The sequence below is a fragment of the Mytilus edulis genome, chromosome 11 (genome assembly GCF_963676685.1).
Source record: "Mytilus edulis chromosome 11, xbMytEdul2.2, whole genome shotgun sequence".
Lineage (NCBI taxonomy): Eukaryota > Metazoa > Mollusca > Bivalvia > Mytilida > Mytilidae > Mytilus > Mytilus edulis.
Window position 1 is genome coordinate 14,976,903 of NC_092354.1, and position 17,101 is coordinate 14,994,003.

Sequence of the window (17,101 nt, forward strand, 5' to 3'; positions counted from 1 at the left end):
CAGTAATTAAAGTTTGACATTATGAAAGAATAATAAATTGTTAATTTTCCGAGTTTAGTCAGGTGTTTACCTATTCTTTTTAATACATTTAATTGTTTGGATGCTTTTTTACATATTATAGAGACATGCTCATTGAAATTTAGTTTAAAATCTATTGTTACACCTAGCAGTTAAACGTTATCTTCACACTCTATTTCATTACCTTCTAATTTAAATTTTAGGTTTTTGTCTTTAGTTTTTTTACCTACAGCTATTGCCTGAAATTTTTCTGGATTTGCTTTCATTTTATTTATTGAGAACCAGTTTATCAAAATTTTACTTTCTTCTTCTAAAGTTTTAATTAATTTATCTAAATCGTTATCTGCGTATGAAAGGGTGTTGTCATCTGCATAATTATAGAGTTCACTTTTATGAACAAAATAGAAAATGTCATTTAAAAAAATATTAAATAATGTTGGCCCTAATATTGATCCTTGTGGCACCCCTTTAAACATTGTTTGCCAATAGCTTGAATTAGTACCTTCTTTAACACACTGTTTCCTATTAGTTAAATAGCTTTCCAAAAGTTTAAGAGATGTGGCAGACACACCATAAGATTTTAATTTTAGTACGAGGAGGTCATGGGGTAGGCAGTCAAAAGCCTTGGACAAGTCCATTAATATAGCTGCTACATATTTATTCTGATCTAAAGCCTTTTTCCAATCTTCAATTATTTTTAATAAAGCGGTTTGGCATCCATATCCTTTTCGAAAAGCTGACAGAAAAATGTCGAAAAATGAATTAAAATATTCAACAAGTTGATTTTCTATAGACCTCTCAAAAATTTTTGAAATCATGGGCAATATACTTACAGGTCTATAGTATTTTTTTTTTTGTGTAGTAAGCCGGAGTGCCAGGAGAGAACCAACGACCCTCGCTAGGAAAATAAGCTGAATGAATGGATTGGGGTAAATGTACAGATACAAAATAAGACTAGTTAGTTATATAGTTTATACAGATTAGGTATGAGTGTCAATAAGACAACTCTCCATCCGGATCACAATTTGGAGAAGTGAACCATCAGACGTCAAAATATAGCCTTGACCTACCGAGTTAGACTATTTACCGAATTTGTTATAACACGAGCAACACGACGGGTGCCACATGTGGAGCAGGATCTGCTAACCCTTCCGGAGCACCTGAGATCACCCCTAGTTTTTGGTGGGGTTCGCGTTGCTTATTCATTAGTTTTCTATGTTATGTCAGTTTGTATGTTTGTCTTTTCATTTTTAGCCATGACCTTGTCAGTTTATTTTCGATTTATGAGTTTGACTGTCCCTCTAAAATCTTTCGTCCCTCTTCAACACGTATTATTGGCTCACACTAAAAAGAAAGTTATGAAAGGCCTCATAGGACTAGTGGTGTTTAACAATTCAAACAGGAAAACCAACGGTCTAATCTATATAAAACACGAAAAACACTCATGAACCACACCAACAAGCGACAACTACTGAATAACAGTCAAGTTCCCGACTGATTGCATGACGAATACAAATAGGAATAATGGGGTAAGACCAAGAACGAAAAAATACGAAAAGAAAACAGCAGTTAACATACTCCTACATAGAAAAATTATGTTTGAGTTAGACACACCTTTTGAAAATCGTGTGTGTTCGTATGTGGTACGGCCGGATGGGTAAGCAAATCCTGCTCATATTAAGCACATGTCGTGTCTAAATATTTTCTAATGATAATTTTGTCGGTTCAGTGAAGCTGTCCATCTGAATATGAATTTGATTAAAGAAAACGATTGATTGATTGATTGTTGGTTGCTTTACGCCGCATTAGCACAAAAAGGCTATATCGCGGCGATTAAAGAAAACGACAGTAGCCCACTAAACTTAAACCTTTTAATGTTAAAAGTAAAATGCACAGTTCAGTACCAAATTTTCAGTTGCACATTTACTCCCAGTCAGCATCAGGGTTTTACTGCTGTTCTTTATCGTTTGCAATCTCATCCACTGTTAATATAAATATGTTTTTTGATACTAAGTAATATGTCACTTTTCTAATTAACTAATCTGACGTCTTTGTGAAAGAAAACTCTAAATAACATACGTAAGATAAATGTATAATATACATTGATCCCGAGATTTAAACTTGTGTGACAATGATACAGCTTATTTTAATACGCAACTTTTTAAAAACTACGTCAAGTCTTTGTTAATATATTTGTCCTTATTCACATCGCATGCAGTTAAATTATCAGTTCAATTAAAACTTTAAAGTTTAAACCTGCATGCAAATCATGTTGTAGAACTTCCGACTTGAAGTTTTGAATACAAACAATCTTTATAGCGATCAAAAACTTGTCAAACAATGTCAACAAAATTATTCATATGACATTAGCATGTTCTCGTCCGTTATATATATGCATTTAGTGCGTAGCAGGGTGTTTAAAATACGTCACTTGGCAAGTGTTTTATTACAATCCTGAATATACCTGATCGAAATCTATCCATAATAAATGCTCTACACTTCCTAAAAAAGACTAACACACCAAAATAGTGATCAGGGAATCAATGCTTTTAATACGATTTTTAATGAATATTTATTTTTATGCACAACTACTGATATTCACGAACTGTCGTGCGTAAATTTCGTTTTCTTCTAGGATACAATCACTATATATACTCAATACTACATAAAAGATAAACAGGAATCACCAAATACCAAAATATAAGAAACAAGAGGCTGTCAGAGCGACAGCAAACCGGATTTTATAATATTTATTCGTGTCCTGGCATTTTTCAATATCACAAGAATCATTACTGATGAACGGTGAAAGTGAAAATCATCAAAATAAGACTTGACCTCCATTTTGTCATCAGTAACAACATTTTAAAATTTGAAAAGCTTTGGTTGAATGGTTCATGAGTAAATGCAACAACATGACTGGTAACACAATTTTTCAATCTTTCAAAAACCATAACTCCTAAACAGAAAAAATGTAAATCGCCATTATTGAACTTGACCTCCAGTTTGTCATCAGTAACAACATATTTGAATTATAAAAGCTTACGGTTCATGAGTAAATACACGTACACAACTGGAAATTCCATTTTTTAATCTTTCAAGAACCATAACTTCAGAACCGTAGAAGTCAAAATCGTCATTCTTGAACTTGACATCTGTTTTGCTCTCAGTAATACCATATTGAAATTTTAAAAGCTTTGGTTAAACGGTTCATGAGTTAATGCACGGACAGGACTGGAAACGCCATTTTTCAATCTTTCAAGAACCATAACTCCAAAATTGTCATTATTGAACTTAACTTCCATTTTATTGTCGCTAACAACATATTATAATTTCAAAAATTTTGGTTGAACGGTTCATGAGTAAATGCACGGACAACATTTTGCTGCCGCCCGACCAGCCGCCCCACCGCCCGACAACCCGCCGTACATCCCCAAATCAATAACCGACATGTTTGTTACTAAAATCCGGTTATATACAACAAACCAGAAAAAACACTCAACGTACGGCCCCTATTAATGTGTTTATGTTTCATGTAGAAACATTTCGCGATGGCAATAGAAATCTGTAAATGGAAATGTGGTATGCTCTATAATGGGACAGCAGCCTATTATCACAAATAACCAAAGTCACGGAGAGGTCAAATTACAGTCTTTTACAATAGGTAAGATGGTCATAAATTCGTGCTCGAAACACAAAATTAAACATTTTGATTGGTTAAGTTATGAGTCTGAGCATCTGGTGGTCATGATTTTACTCAGACTTAGAACTTAACCAATCAAAATGCTGGATTTGATGTTTTGAGCACGAATTTTGTACTCCGAGCACTGGGTAAATTAAAAATATACATATCTATTAAGAGTCTTGAGATCACCTCCAGTTTTGGAGTGGTTCGTGTTGCTTATAGTCTTAAGTTTTCTATGTTGTGTCTTGTGTACTATTATTTGTCTGTTTGTCATTGTCTATTTAGCCATGGCGCTGTCAGTTTAATTGTTTTCGATCTATGAGTTTAAATGTCCCTCTGGTATTTTTCGCCTCTCTTTAAAAAAAAAATGAGAATAAATGGTCCTTTTGTCGATATTAATAGGACAATAAAAATGTTTTAAACATATCAAAATGACAGTTAGCTGTGAGATGTATATAATATAAGACAAACGATGAAAAAGCTCTTGACTAGCATGAATTTTGACGTGCTTTAAATTGTGTTTTAACATCTCAACCCCACTCCCCCTTTTTCAATATAGATCCGTAAACTTATTGTGTTCCTAGTCGCCCTAACCTTAGAAGTAATTCGTTCAAAGGATGACGTACTGTAACCAGATAACGGTATCTTTAAACGCTTTGTATCAGTTTTAAATTATTGTCATGACATGATGAAGTGTACTATATGAAATATTTAATAAAGGTAAACAAATAACAATACTTGAGACAAACACAGGTAAATCAAAAAGAAATAGGTCGATAATATAAATAAACACTCTCCCATTGTGTATTCGGATAGTAGTCAAATATGTATGTTCCAAATTTAAAGACCTGTAAAAGGATAATAAAATTAATTCAATCTGTAAACTAGATGTAAAAGACTTTAAAATGGCGGACCAAAATGTTTCTAACGGATTGAATCCTAAAAATATATGCGAAAGAAATAAAGGTAAGACATTTTAATTTGATACAAGTACAAAAAAAATATAGACATGAAAATTTGACCCACATATATTACAATAGTTCGTTATGCTTCATTTTTTTACCTTTAACATTGTTTTCAAACAATCAATCAAAAACACAGTATATGAATTACAAGATTTGAGGATTTGGATGGAGGTACATGTACCTACATTTCTGTATTCTCCTTTTTTTCTCTCCCCTTTTTTTACTTTTTGCCCATAATTATTCTCTTTTCTTTATGTTTAGTACCTCATTGTTTTCTTTTCTTTGTATTGTTAGTACGTTTTCTGTTTTCTTTTTATTTTCCCCCTTTATTCTGTATTCTATAAATCCCGATCCACGTGGACCCTCAAATTTCATTTCTTTGTCGATACATCATACTATGCATAGAAGATCATGCAATGAATTACTTGTCAGAATCAAACTAATTCTTCACTATACAGTGAAACCTGTTTAAACCGAACCTCTTCTGGACTTTTCTCCGGTGTTGGCCGATGTTCGGTTTATAAAGAGTGACCAACGATGGCCCTCTAAATTTGTATTTGTTGATTTTAATTTAATATGGATTTTTGCCGTGATAAAGTGATATGCATTGGCTCAGCGTTAAACACTCATCAGTCCGACTTAATCTAACTTGACCGGACGTTTTAAAAACTACGCCGTAATCATGATGGTCAACAGAAAAATATCGTCATTGTGAAATGCACTTTAATAGTGTTCGTCTTCTTATTTGGCGGTTTTTTTTTTTATTTAACTAGCAATGGAAGCATTCATAAATTTTACTTCCTACCTTCTCAATTTCGTTGCGTAGTCTCAACTTCCTGTAAACTGAGCCTTATTGGACCAATCAGAATGTCCAAAATATTGATGTTCAAATCATGCTACAAACCTTTTATGTTTTTTAAATAAAAATGTAAAGTTGTATTTCAATTTTTTGGGGGGAATAAAAACCCACTTTTTTACAAACTGATTTTAGGATTGACCTGGTTTTAGTTTGACTTACCAAACCTTACATTTAAAAAAATGGTCTCAATGGTTCTTCTTTTGTTTTCTTTTGGTTCAAAACGTTAAATCGCAAAAAAGATCTTTGTTCGGAGCATATATTCACGAATGCCGCTGCGATGGATAGCAGTTTAACGATATTTGAGAAACAAGATCAGCCGAATTCTGATTGTTACAAACTAACACCAAAAAAACAAGTTTTAACAGATGTAATATTGTAAAATAGACAAAGGATAAACTACATGTAAGTTGTTTGTAGCTTGATTTATTTCTTTATAACACATATTTTATATTTCAGACAAAATGGATGTTCATTTCTCACACCATTGCGGAGAAAATATAGAACTTTCTGAGGAAAAACAAAAAGCTTCATGGAATCACAAATATTCAGGTGGAATTGCATTTTCTAGTCAGCCATTACGACCTAATTCTAAACTGAAATTGGATTTAACTGGGACCGGACATGCGTATGTTGGAATAATAAAACGTGATCCGGCATCGGTAACGAACATGCGAAAAGCATTAACAAGTGACGTCATTGTTGCAACGGAAGTTAAAGTACATAAAAGACTAGGGGCCGTTAATATAGTTTCAGATACAAAAGACGGAAAGGATTGTATTAGTTTTGAATCTTATAATGGAACAAAGACCGTGGACATTAATAGCGAAGTCTGGTTATTTTTGTACATTAAATTTGGAGATATGATAGCTGTTTTATGTAAGTATCTAATTTTATTATAGAATAACAAACGGTCGAACCACTGGAACAAGTGAAGAAAAAAATAAGCACTCAATTGACGTTCTTTGAATTCAGATTATGAGAGAACTTTCAACGGTATTTTTAAACGAAGTATATAAATTGTTATTTATCTATGACGAAAAAGATCTGAATCATGCAAATAATGATTTTAAATATTAGTAAATTGTGTAATAAGATATACTGCCGGTTATATCATCTATGTCAGTACGGGTATGAACTGATTATATAGAATATAATTGATTATCCTTTTACCGATTCGTCATTGTATAAGTTTTCTATTCATCGAAATGATTCATATTTCGATACTTTTGATAGTCTATATCTCCTTTTAGAATTAATTAGGTATCAACAATCTTCCAATTTTCTAAACATTTAAGATGAGATAAGAAAAGAGTTAGGTTTTGCTTTTGATAGTCTATATATACCTCCTTTTAGAATTAATTGGATAGAAGAATTCTTCCAATTTTAAAACATTCTAGATGAGATGATAAATGGTTTGGCTACACTTATGATAGTCTATATCTCCTTTTTAATAGAATGAATTAAATAGTAGCTGTATTTCAGTGGTTGTCGTTTGATGATGTGTTACATATTTATTTTTCGTTTATTTTTTGTACATAAATTAGGCTGTTAGTTTGCTCGTTTGAATTGTTTTACATTTGTCATTTCGGGGCCTTTTAATAGCTGCCTATAAAGTTTTGGGTGTGCTCAATGTTAAAGTTCCTTACCTATAATAGTTGTGAATTTCTGTGTCATTTGGTCTCTTGTGGAGAGTTGTCTCATTGAGTTTACTGGCGACGTATAAAAAACTGAATGTCCGTAAATCCTCATATAAAATACTGTTATCTCCATTCTCGCGCAACTGAAATAAAACCCTGCTTTTTTACATAATTAAGAAATTTAGAATTGGCACAGTGACGTCTGCTCTCGCACTTACACAGGGGTCCTCTGTGGCCGAGTGGTCTAAGTAGTTACAACTGATCACTTCTGTAAACTAGCCAGTCAAAACATAGGTTGTGAATGCGAACCCTGCACGTGTGGGTGCACTCGACTCCAACCTGAATTAACTAGGATTGTAAGTTTTCCTATCGAAGGTCGATGGTTTCTCCCAGCACTCCTGCTTCAACAACCAATAACTTATGTGCGCCACATAAAAGTCCGAAAGCGGTGCTTAAAAGTGGCGTTAAAAACAACAAAAATCAAATCAAATCAAATCTTGCACTAACAATAACAAACTATTAATCTTCTGTTGGAGGACTCGTTTGTTAAAATCTGTTTACTCGTTTGAACCATGGTTTATAATAAAATTGAGAATGGAAATGGAGATGTGTCAAAGAGACAACAACCCGACTATAGAGCAGACAACAGCCGAAGGCCGCCAATGAGTCTTTTTTAGGGACTTCAAAATTTATATACTTTAATTTGAAATGACATTACATTAATTTTGTATTTTCCATTTCAGATTCAGAAACTATTCAGGATCGATGTTTTCATCACGTGACCGGATGCAACATTCGATGTTTAGACGAGGACAGACGATCTGTAAAACTTCTCGTGGAAAATCCCGCTGCAGTGTGCTGTCTTAACAAAAAACTGAAACCGGGACGTTCTGTAACATTTGAAACAAAAGCAATTACAGAAAAAAGAAATACACCAAGCCGGTGTCATATCAAACTTGGGATTATTAATCTTGATCCGTCCGAATTAAAATCACGTGACCCGGAATCGTTTCAAGTTGACAGTAAAGTTGCGTGTCCAACACGCTGGAATATTGTCCAAATATTTTCAAAGGAAAATATTGACGGTGAATTAAAATTATATCTTACACATACCGGTGAATTGTATTTTATCCATGACTCTGGAATTGAAGGAACACACAAATGCCATTTAAACGATATCGCGTCTGGAATATCAATAATATTAGACTTGTTCCGAGCGGAAGCGAGTGTCACAGATTACCATCATGAAGAGAGTGACGAATGCGAAGAAAAAGACTATGACTATGTTCGACAGGAAGTTGAGATATCCGAAACAGTTAAAAGGAAACTTCGAATTTCAGACAAACAACATGAAAAAGAACGTTCATCGTCGGATCGTTCGTCGTCAGACAGTGATTATCTGAAAATGAAAGATGTGTCTGATAACCACAAAACATTTTCTCCTAATTGTAAAATAAGTCCTCGGCTCACAAGGTGTAGCATGTACAGAAAAGACCATGCGTCGTCATATGTTCAAGAATGTAGTTAAAATATTATTTATATGCAACTTGTACAGATGTGAGACAATGCAACCAGTCAAGCTTTAAATTTTAAAAGCTACGTTTTTCTGATTTTTTTTTAGCCTTGTTAAGCGGTTTAAAGAATTTTAAACTGCTTTTAACTTAACTATAAATTTGTTTAGGCATTATAAATATTATGTTATATGATCTCAAATGTATTAAGGTTGTTTTATTATTAGATATTTCACATTGGAGTTTTCAAATTCAACAGCATTTTAAATGTGATAATATAAATGATATGGAAAATATCCTATATCCTACACTCAAAAAGGGGCTTTCTATTTCACGAATATTTAATTTAGTTTGTTATCATTTATTAGTTTAACAGACTTGTTGATTCTTTATTGTTCATTTATATGTTACAAATAAAAATTTAAAAAAAAACAAGGAGTAAATTGATAATTTAGATATAGTGCTGATAACTTGTTATTATCGGACATTAAGTGCTTGCCAATAAACCAAATAATCAGGGCAGTGCTTACAACATGACGAACAAAACCCAAATATAGTTGATTATATTTTATATGGAAGCTTTTTAGGTTTTAACTCCCTCGGCAAAGTTGGCTTCAGATGGATTTGGCTTTTTTGAGTCCTTTTTGGTTAATAGCTTTTCAACGTCCTCTGTCCGTATGCATCATTGCCTTTCAAGAATTCGGCTTTGAGCGTTCCTGATGAAGGTAGATCAGAAGAGCGCTTCGAATGCATGCAATTATTTCGTTTTATTTTTTACATTAAAGTATGTTCAAACTAGATAATGGTGCACAAATATTACTTGGAAATTCGTTTTCTTATCCTGCTCTGGTAATGCAAGATATGATTTGGTTGAATGCACTAATAAATTGATTATTAAGGTCACTGGTGAGGCAACTCTAAATTGGCAATCGTTCTTACCGCAAGTTATCTCAAATTACCATACTTTATACAGAAACGAAAGACCTACCATATTTTATACTCAGTATAAGGGTAGTAACTCCAAAAAGGATGGTTAGTTCGAAGTTTTTTTCCGGATATGTTTTCTATTGATGTATTTTTTACTTATCGTTGATTAATTTTCTAGACTAGTAGTGAATTTACATGTAAGAGCGATTTATTTTCGTGACTTTTGAGTAAAGAAAAATATTTTTAACATGAGTAGAAACTGATGGTGTGTCAAAGGGACAACTACCCGACTAGAGTAGAAAACAGCCAACGACTATAACAATGATTGTTCAACGCTGCAAACAAAATAGTTAGGATTATGTTATACTAATATTTAAGCAAATAAAAATCTTTAAATAAGTTCATTACCAATTGGCAATTGACTTCTTATTGTAATTATCGTCCTTTAAAGTTATGTTCTGCAGTTTATTGGTAATTTCCCCCCAAAAAAATCTTTTAATTTATCTATGGGGTCACTTGAAACCAAACTTGGCCTCATTCACTATTAGGGCATCTATATGATTTTTATCGTATTTTACATGATTTCCACAGTAAAGATACATTATTCAATTTAACATTCGCCAATCCTATGTATAATCCGCTACTCTCCTTCTATCCCTCGGCTGTAATATGGTATTTGATATGTGTCTACGTCACACATTTCTTTACCGGAAGATGAACGGTTTACTACTAGTGATTAATATTTTTGATACTTTATTCCCCTCATTTACAGGAGATCAGTAATGGAAACCTACGTATCACGGACGAGGTTATATCAGGGTACGGAATCGGCCTAGTTGAGAAAATTGCTAATTTTTACCAGCTTCAGTACCAATTCGCAGAATTAATCTAAATAAGCAGACACTTAATTAACTCTTTCTTTTAAAACTTTTAGCATTAAAACCTCATTGCATGAAATTGAATTAGAATGTTACTATCAGTCTTATCATTTTTCGGATGACCTTAATAATAGTAACTTAAATATAATGATTTTGACAGAAATTTACATACTTAATAATTTTTTCGAGATTTAACCATTAGCTTAATATTCCTGTTACAACACAACGTAACTAAAACGTTGAGCTGACTTAACAGAGTTATCTCCCTGTAGTGTAAGGTACCACTTTAACTTGAAAACGAGTTCATGGACCCCTCTCATTTGATTTGATTACGTAAGAAGATTATGTGTACCAATTTTAATGAAAACGTAAATAGTGCCTTTTTTTTTAAATTTGATTAATATACAGCAAAAAATGACATGTTTTTCCTACATTCATGATAATTTGATTAATTTGTAAAAATAAAATGTACAAATTTATGCAATATTTATATAACAAATAAATAACAAATAATTTAACAAAAAACAAATCGTGTTTATCTTTTAAAACAAAAAAATTCTGTATTTGTATCGAAAGGAAAAATACGTCCTCAAATCAGTATTTTTAGGAAATATATGAAAGAACCTCAATTTACTCAAAAGGTAGCACATGAAGGTATATTTTTTATTACATATTTGATTTAATCTGGTAAAAAATAGCCTACATGCAAATTTTCATCAAAATTTAAATACGGGATCAAAACTATCGTATGCCCTTAAAAACGAGCATATGGACTTCTCTTTTCAGAAATGACATTTTGCTTGATACTGTATGAAGATTATTTGTTCCATCTTTTACGAAGAATTTACCGACTTTTCTCAACTAGATAAATACACAACAAAAATACTTTTTTTTTCTTATATCAATTTCTTTTAACAAAAACTGATTATTAACAAAGAATTGTTACACAAATGTAGAACCTAATTTTGTAACGACGATATTCCCAATCTCTTTACCGAAATCTGCATATCTTTATCTTTTGAAACAAAAAAGTTAAGGATGTCTGTTCAAGGACAGACATGTCCAAGAAATCGAAATGTTAAGTAAACGTCGAATAATTCAAACACATTTGTCTTTTAAATTTAGCACATGAAGATATAATTGTTATAACATATACAAATTGATGTTGTAAACATTAGCTTGTATTTGAACTTTTTGTTAAAAATCACTGTGAGCCTTAAAGTCATATGAAACCAGTGATTTGTGAAAAATAATGTTTATCCAATTCTTGAACCAATGCATGTATATATCATAAACTTAGAACTCTGTGCACGATTTTGTCATTTTTTACGCAAACATATCGTATAATAGTCATATTTTTTCTCTCTGTCTGTTATGATTTAACAAATATGGCTGCTCATTAAATGCCGTGTTTTAAAGCCGAAGTTTACCGAGTGTCACCTTATTGTAAATAAATAACAAAAAGCATGGGTATTGAGCACGTGTTTAAGATGTACAATCAGATAATTGTTTATTTTAATGACAGATCTATGCGTATTGCGATCGCCGGATTTTTACGAGGTGGGTTACGCTCAGGTCACTATGCATACGGAAAATTTGTCGGCGAATTGCTTCCTGGAAGCAAGCAATTAAAAACAAATAAACTTCTTCTAAATGTGGACAAATTAAAGAATTTTCCTCAAAAAAGGTATATGTACATAAGTTGTATACTGAAAACTATCCGTTAAGTTAATAGAAACATATGAATGAATTTTTTTTCAATTTGAGGTTTCTTATGACTTTAAACTGTATCGCATGCTCATAATTGTCCTAAAGCTAGACAGTAGATGTAGAAGCAGAAGTAGAGATCGTGGCCTATTGGGACTTCGGTATAACGGAACCAAAAATACCCCCATGGTAGAAAAAAATCCGTCATTCGTTAGTAATCTTAGAAGGTTAACAAAGTATAATTGTGAATTCTTTTTTTAGGATATTAATCTCTTAGACATGCATTAAAAACGGTGTCCTTGATATGCATCCATGAACACAATGAAAAGTGACTCCATGAAAGTGTTCCATGTTTATTCCATTCAAATAAAGACGAACATATAATACCATATGTTTAACTATTTTATGAAGAAAAAAAAATATAGAAGAGTGCATCTTAAACTCGTTAACACAATTTCAAGTTTAAAAAGTTCCTCAATATAAAATCCTTCTGAGGGAATACGAATACGCCTGATCTTATACTTGATTAATTTAAAAAAACTGCCTAATTCAAATACATATGATATAATGTTTATTTCTATTCAATTTTCCACAAAACATATTTAGCTTAGTTTATTTGAAAACAATGTATGTATGCAATAAATGTATACATGGCAAATGCAGTTTGGAATTCAGAAGATTTATTTCTGCAAAGGACGACGATTAATTCTGATTAAATGGTACACAATGACTCGCTTATACATTATTTTTTTAGTGAATTTAAAGATTGTTCTCAATGAATCGTGCCGTGCCTCAACAGTTCAGAAAAAAAATGTATCCTCTTAGTTTTCAAAAATAAATAACCGATCCAAAAGAAATTTACCCCCCCTCCCCCCCCCCTACCCCAGAATATCAAATAGTCGTCCCCTTATTTAACGAAAAGTGAAATAAAGAAATAAATTCTTGAGGCTAATTAAAAAGGCAACAAAATTCTAATTCATTATTATTATGCTGAATAAACCAGTCTTTGAAAAACTGTAAGGGGAGAAAATTTTAAGATTGGTTTATTTTACCCCGATGTAGATAAAGATCAGAAAATACCTCATCACATTAATGTGTTCGGTGAAGATAATTAGAATCACAAACAAGATAAACGCGAAAATATAACCTCCGATACAGATTTTAAAAAGAAATCGTGAAATTAAAACTTAATTCAAAGTATATACTGAAAAAAGATGGTGTGTCTTCCGATCAGTATTTTGTAGTGTATGCACGTCTTTTTTTTTTTTTTTTTTTTTTTTTTTAGAGTAGGACAATTTGATTCTGTTCTCAAATTTAAGTTCTGAATTTCAAGCAGAGTAATGTGTACTATTATTAAACCTTATATGCAGTAGATCAATTCTACTATTTTTAAGAAATAATTTACTTAAATTGACTATTTGGATGCTTTATTGTGTATCGCACCAGATCAGAGGCACCCGTGGTTTAATATTTCATTCGTGAACACTATAACTGTGCAATATGGATAAATTACTTAAGTAACGGCATGTGAGGAATATAAAATAATAACGTAAAGTTTTTATAGCGATACTGACAAAAAAGATATTTCGATTGTGTTCCCGATTACTGATATAAACAAGCAGGTAAATAGTTAATCTGATTCGGCATGAAGAAGAGACAATAATACGTTTGAAAGAATTTAATGACACTGAAAGTTACACAAAAGTTTTGAGCGAAGTTACGATGATCTGAATTGTAAATCGATTAATGTCGTCTACGGATTAGAGTGTAACCTTTGCAGATTGGTATACGTCGATGAAACGAACGGAAGGATAAACAAACGTATGTGCGGTCATAGATCAGACATAAACCTCAATGCAAACGACATTCTTTACCAGCATTTCACTCAGCCCGATCATTCCATCGTTTCAATGACAGTACGCATTATCGTAAGCATATACCATAGCTCTAACAATCCTAATATTGCAACGCCTCTCCGTAGACAAAAAGAGTACTACTGGATTAGACAATTGGTAACTGCGATGCCATATGGTTGCAATTACAAAATTGATGGTATAGGTATTTTATCTAGTCCTTAGTGTAGCTCGGTGAATGTGATGAATATTTTCAACTCCACTTCTCGACGTAGACGCAGTCATGGTCATCGTCCTTATACATCACCTACTCTGCATGATGTCTCTATTAATGACTTGCTGCCATTTATACAAAAGCCGTTAGGTATTCATCATATTCGCACGAAACTTTATTCATTACCCCTTTCAAAACGTCACTCTCTATTCAATTTATGTTTTGAAACCAATGTTACAAACCCTCATTCAAACCAATACAAACTTACAGCTACAATTTCGGATATTGCAGGTCACATTTTCATTGGAAAAGATGAAAAAGAGAACAGATATTTCCTTAATATTTCCTTTGCCAACAAAGATCTCGATGGTCTTAAGCAATATCCTTCATCATAAATGAGTTCAATCGAAGATACCTCCTTATTTCAAAGACCAGTCTTTACCAATCATTTCTTATACCTATACCAAACCTATTGCAACTAAAATTTTCAATTGCAAACACGTTTTGGAGGATCTCTGTATTGACGACTTCAAGTCTAAACCTCCAGAATGCACTTGTGCTATTTCCCAATCCACATATTATCTGGCTGGCCACGTTATTACCGGTGACCTCAACATTGTTAATAACACTTCCCTACGAAATTTGTTATCGAATGGTTCAAAATATCGTGAGCCGAAATCCATCAATTGGAAATACAACTTCAAAATTTTGACGGTTTCAGTCGAGGATTATGCCAGTCAATGGGCTAATTATGAGAGGTAAGACGTAGACACTCTTACCGAATGGATTAAGGCAGTGAAGAGGTCGTCAATACTAATCAGAATTAAGAAACTGAATGGGTTTATAAATGTCCATGCTACTGCAATCTTAATGTTGCAAAACACTTATCCTACCTTCATGACAAATATGTTGTTTTCCCCGCAGATAAATTCCCAAACAACATCGTTTTTGTGTGTAAGACTCATTGCATTAACGACTTGATAAACGAAGTAGGTATTGACAATTTAATTGGAAACTCAATATCTACCCTCACGACACTTACCAAAGAGGAAATCCTGGATAATCATAGGTCTGTTCTATCTGTTCCTTTGGAATTTAAACCAAGGATGATGAACTGGATCTTCCATCACTATATTGGATACCTAAACAGCATAAGTGTCCTTATAAAGAACGATATATATTGCTGGGTCTTCCAACTGCTCCACGAAACCTCTTTCTAAATTATTAACATATATTTTATCAGCAATCAAAGACGGGCTTCAAAGTTATTGTGAAACAGCCTATTCTAGAGGTGGCGTGAATCAGATGTGGATACTTAAAAATTCCAAAGATCTTTTAGAGTACATACAGTCTAACTCTCTTTCATCTTGTAATAGTATTAAAACATTTGACTTTTCTACACTTTATACAAGTATTCCACATTCCAAACTAAAAGACAAATTGAAAGAGTTGGTTTGCCTTGTTTCATAAAAAAAAAGGTCAACGTAGATACAAGTATCTTGTCTTAGGAAGGGATAAATCCTACTTTGTAAAGGATCACTCTGATTCCAAAAAATATTCTCTGAAACAGACATTATCAAGATGCTTGATTACTTGATTGACAACATATTTGTTACGTTCGGAGGACGTGTTTTTCGACAGACTATCGGCATTCCAATGGGAACGAATTGTTCCCCTCTTCTTGCCGACTTGTTTCTTTATTATTATGAAGCCGACTTCATACAGGAACCTTTTAGGAAGAAAGATAAGAAGTTAGCAATATCCTTTAACTCTACTTTCCCCTATATAGATGATGTTCTTTCACTAAATAATTCAAAATTTGGTGACTATGTTGAACGCATCTATCCCATTGAACTAGAGATAAAAGGATACAACAGATACAGTTAAGTCGGCCTCATATCTTGACTTACATCTAGAAATTGACAATGTGGATCGATTGAAAACAAAACTTTACGACTAAAGAGATGATTTCAGCTTTCCAATTGTAAACTTTCCATTTCTAAGAAGCAACATTCCAGCAGCACATGCATACTGTGTATATATCTCCCAATTGATACGATATTCCCGTGCTTGCATTTCCTATCATGATTTTCTTGATAGAGAGTTGTTGCTCACAAGAAAGCTATTAAATCAAGAGTTGCAAATGGTGAAGTTGAAATCATCACTTAGTAAATTTTACGGACGCCATCACGAGTTGGTTGACCGTTATAGAATAACCGTTTCACAAATGATATCGGATATGTTCCATACGTCGTAACTACAATCTCCTTCCCTTTTATGAATGTGACCTATCGATTTATACTATTAACCGTATTTTTTATCTTATAACCAACACGACGAGTGTCACATGTGGAGCAGGATCTGCTTACCCTTCCAGAGCACCTGAGATCACCCCTAGTTTTTGGTGGGGTTCGTGTTGTTTATTCTTTAGTTTTCTATGTTGTGTCTCATGTGTACTATTGTTTGTCTGTTGGTCCTTTTCATTTTTAGCCATGGCGTTATCAGTTTATTTTCTATTTATGAGTTTGACTGTCCCTCTGGAATCTTTCGTCCCTCTTTTATATTGGGAGTACCGATATTGATATTATGAACATTGATTGATGTACCGTGAATGAATGAGAAGAACGTACTATGAATACAGTCATTACCCTTTTGGTAGCCTATTCATTCTCACATAGTATTCCAAATTGAACACGTGGATAAGCATATTATATGTTATAGGCTCAGGGAGTATAAACTCTAAGCCGGTAAGGTCACAGTATATACCCTGTCTGAGATCTAAATTACACATCAAGTCATATATATATTCCGGATTACCCCTGTCTTAATGTTTTTCCAGTGCAGGTATTT

General features: G+C 32.9%; 1 protein-coding gene across 2 annotated transcripts in view; it reads left to right on the plus strand.

The window, feature by feature from the left end:
- Positions 1-4,510: 4,510 nt before the first annotated feature.
- The window catches only part of LOC139495212 (uncharacterized), a 231,371-nt gene continuing 218,780 nt past the window's right edge, over positions 4,511-17,101 (plus strand). The window contains exons 1-3 of one of the 2 annotated variants that reach the window (XM_071283430.1): positions 4,511-4,666; positions 5,981-6,400; positions 7,905-9,104. In XM_071283430.1, coding sequence (XP_071139531.1) covers positions 4,606-4,666; positions 5,981-6,400; positions 7,905-8,689 — 1,266 coding nt within the window. In that variant the 5' untranslated portion in view covers positions 4,511-4,605 and the 3' untranslated portion in view covers positions 8,690-9,104. Of the gene's footprint in view, positions 4,667-5,980; positions 6,401-7,904; positions 9,105-17,101 lie in introns of those variants that run through there. The other variant, XM_071283431.1, reaches the window with a different exon arrangement.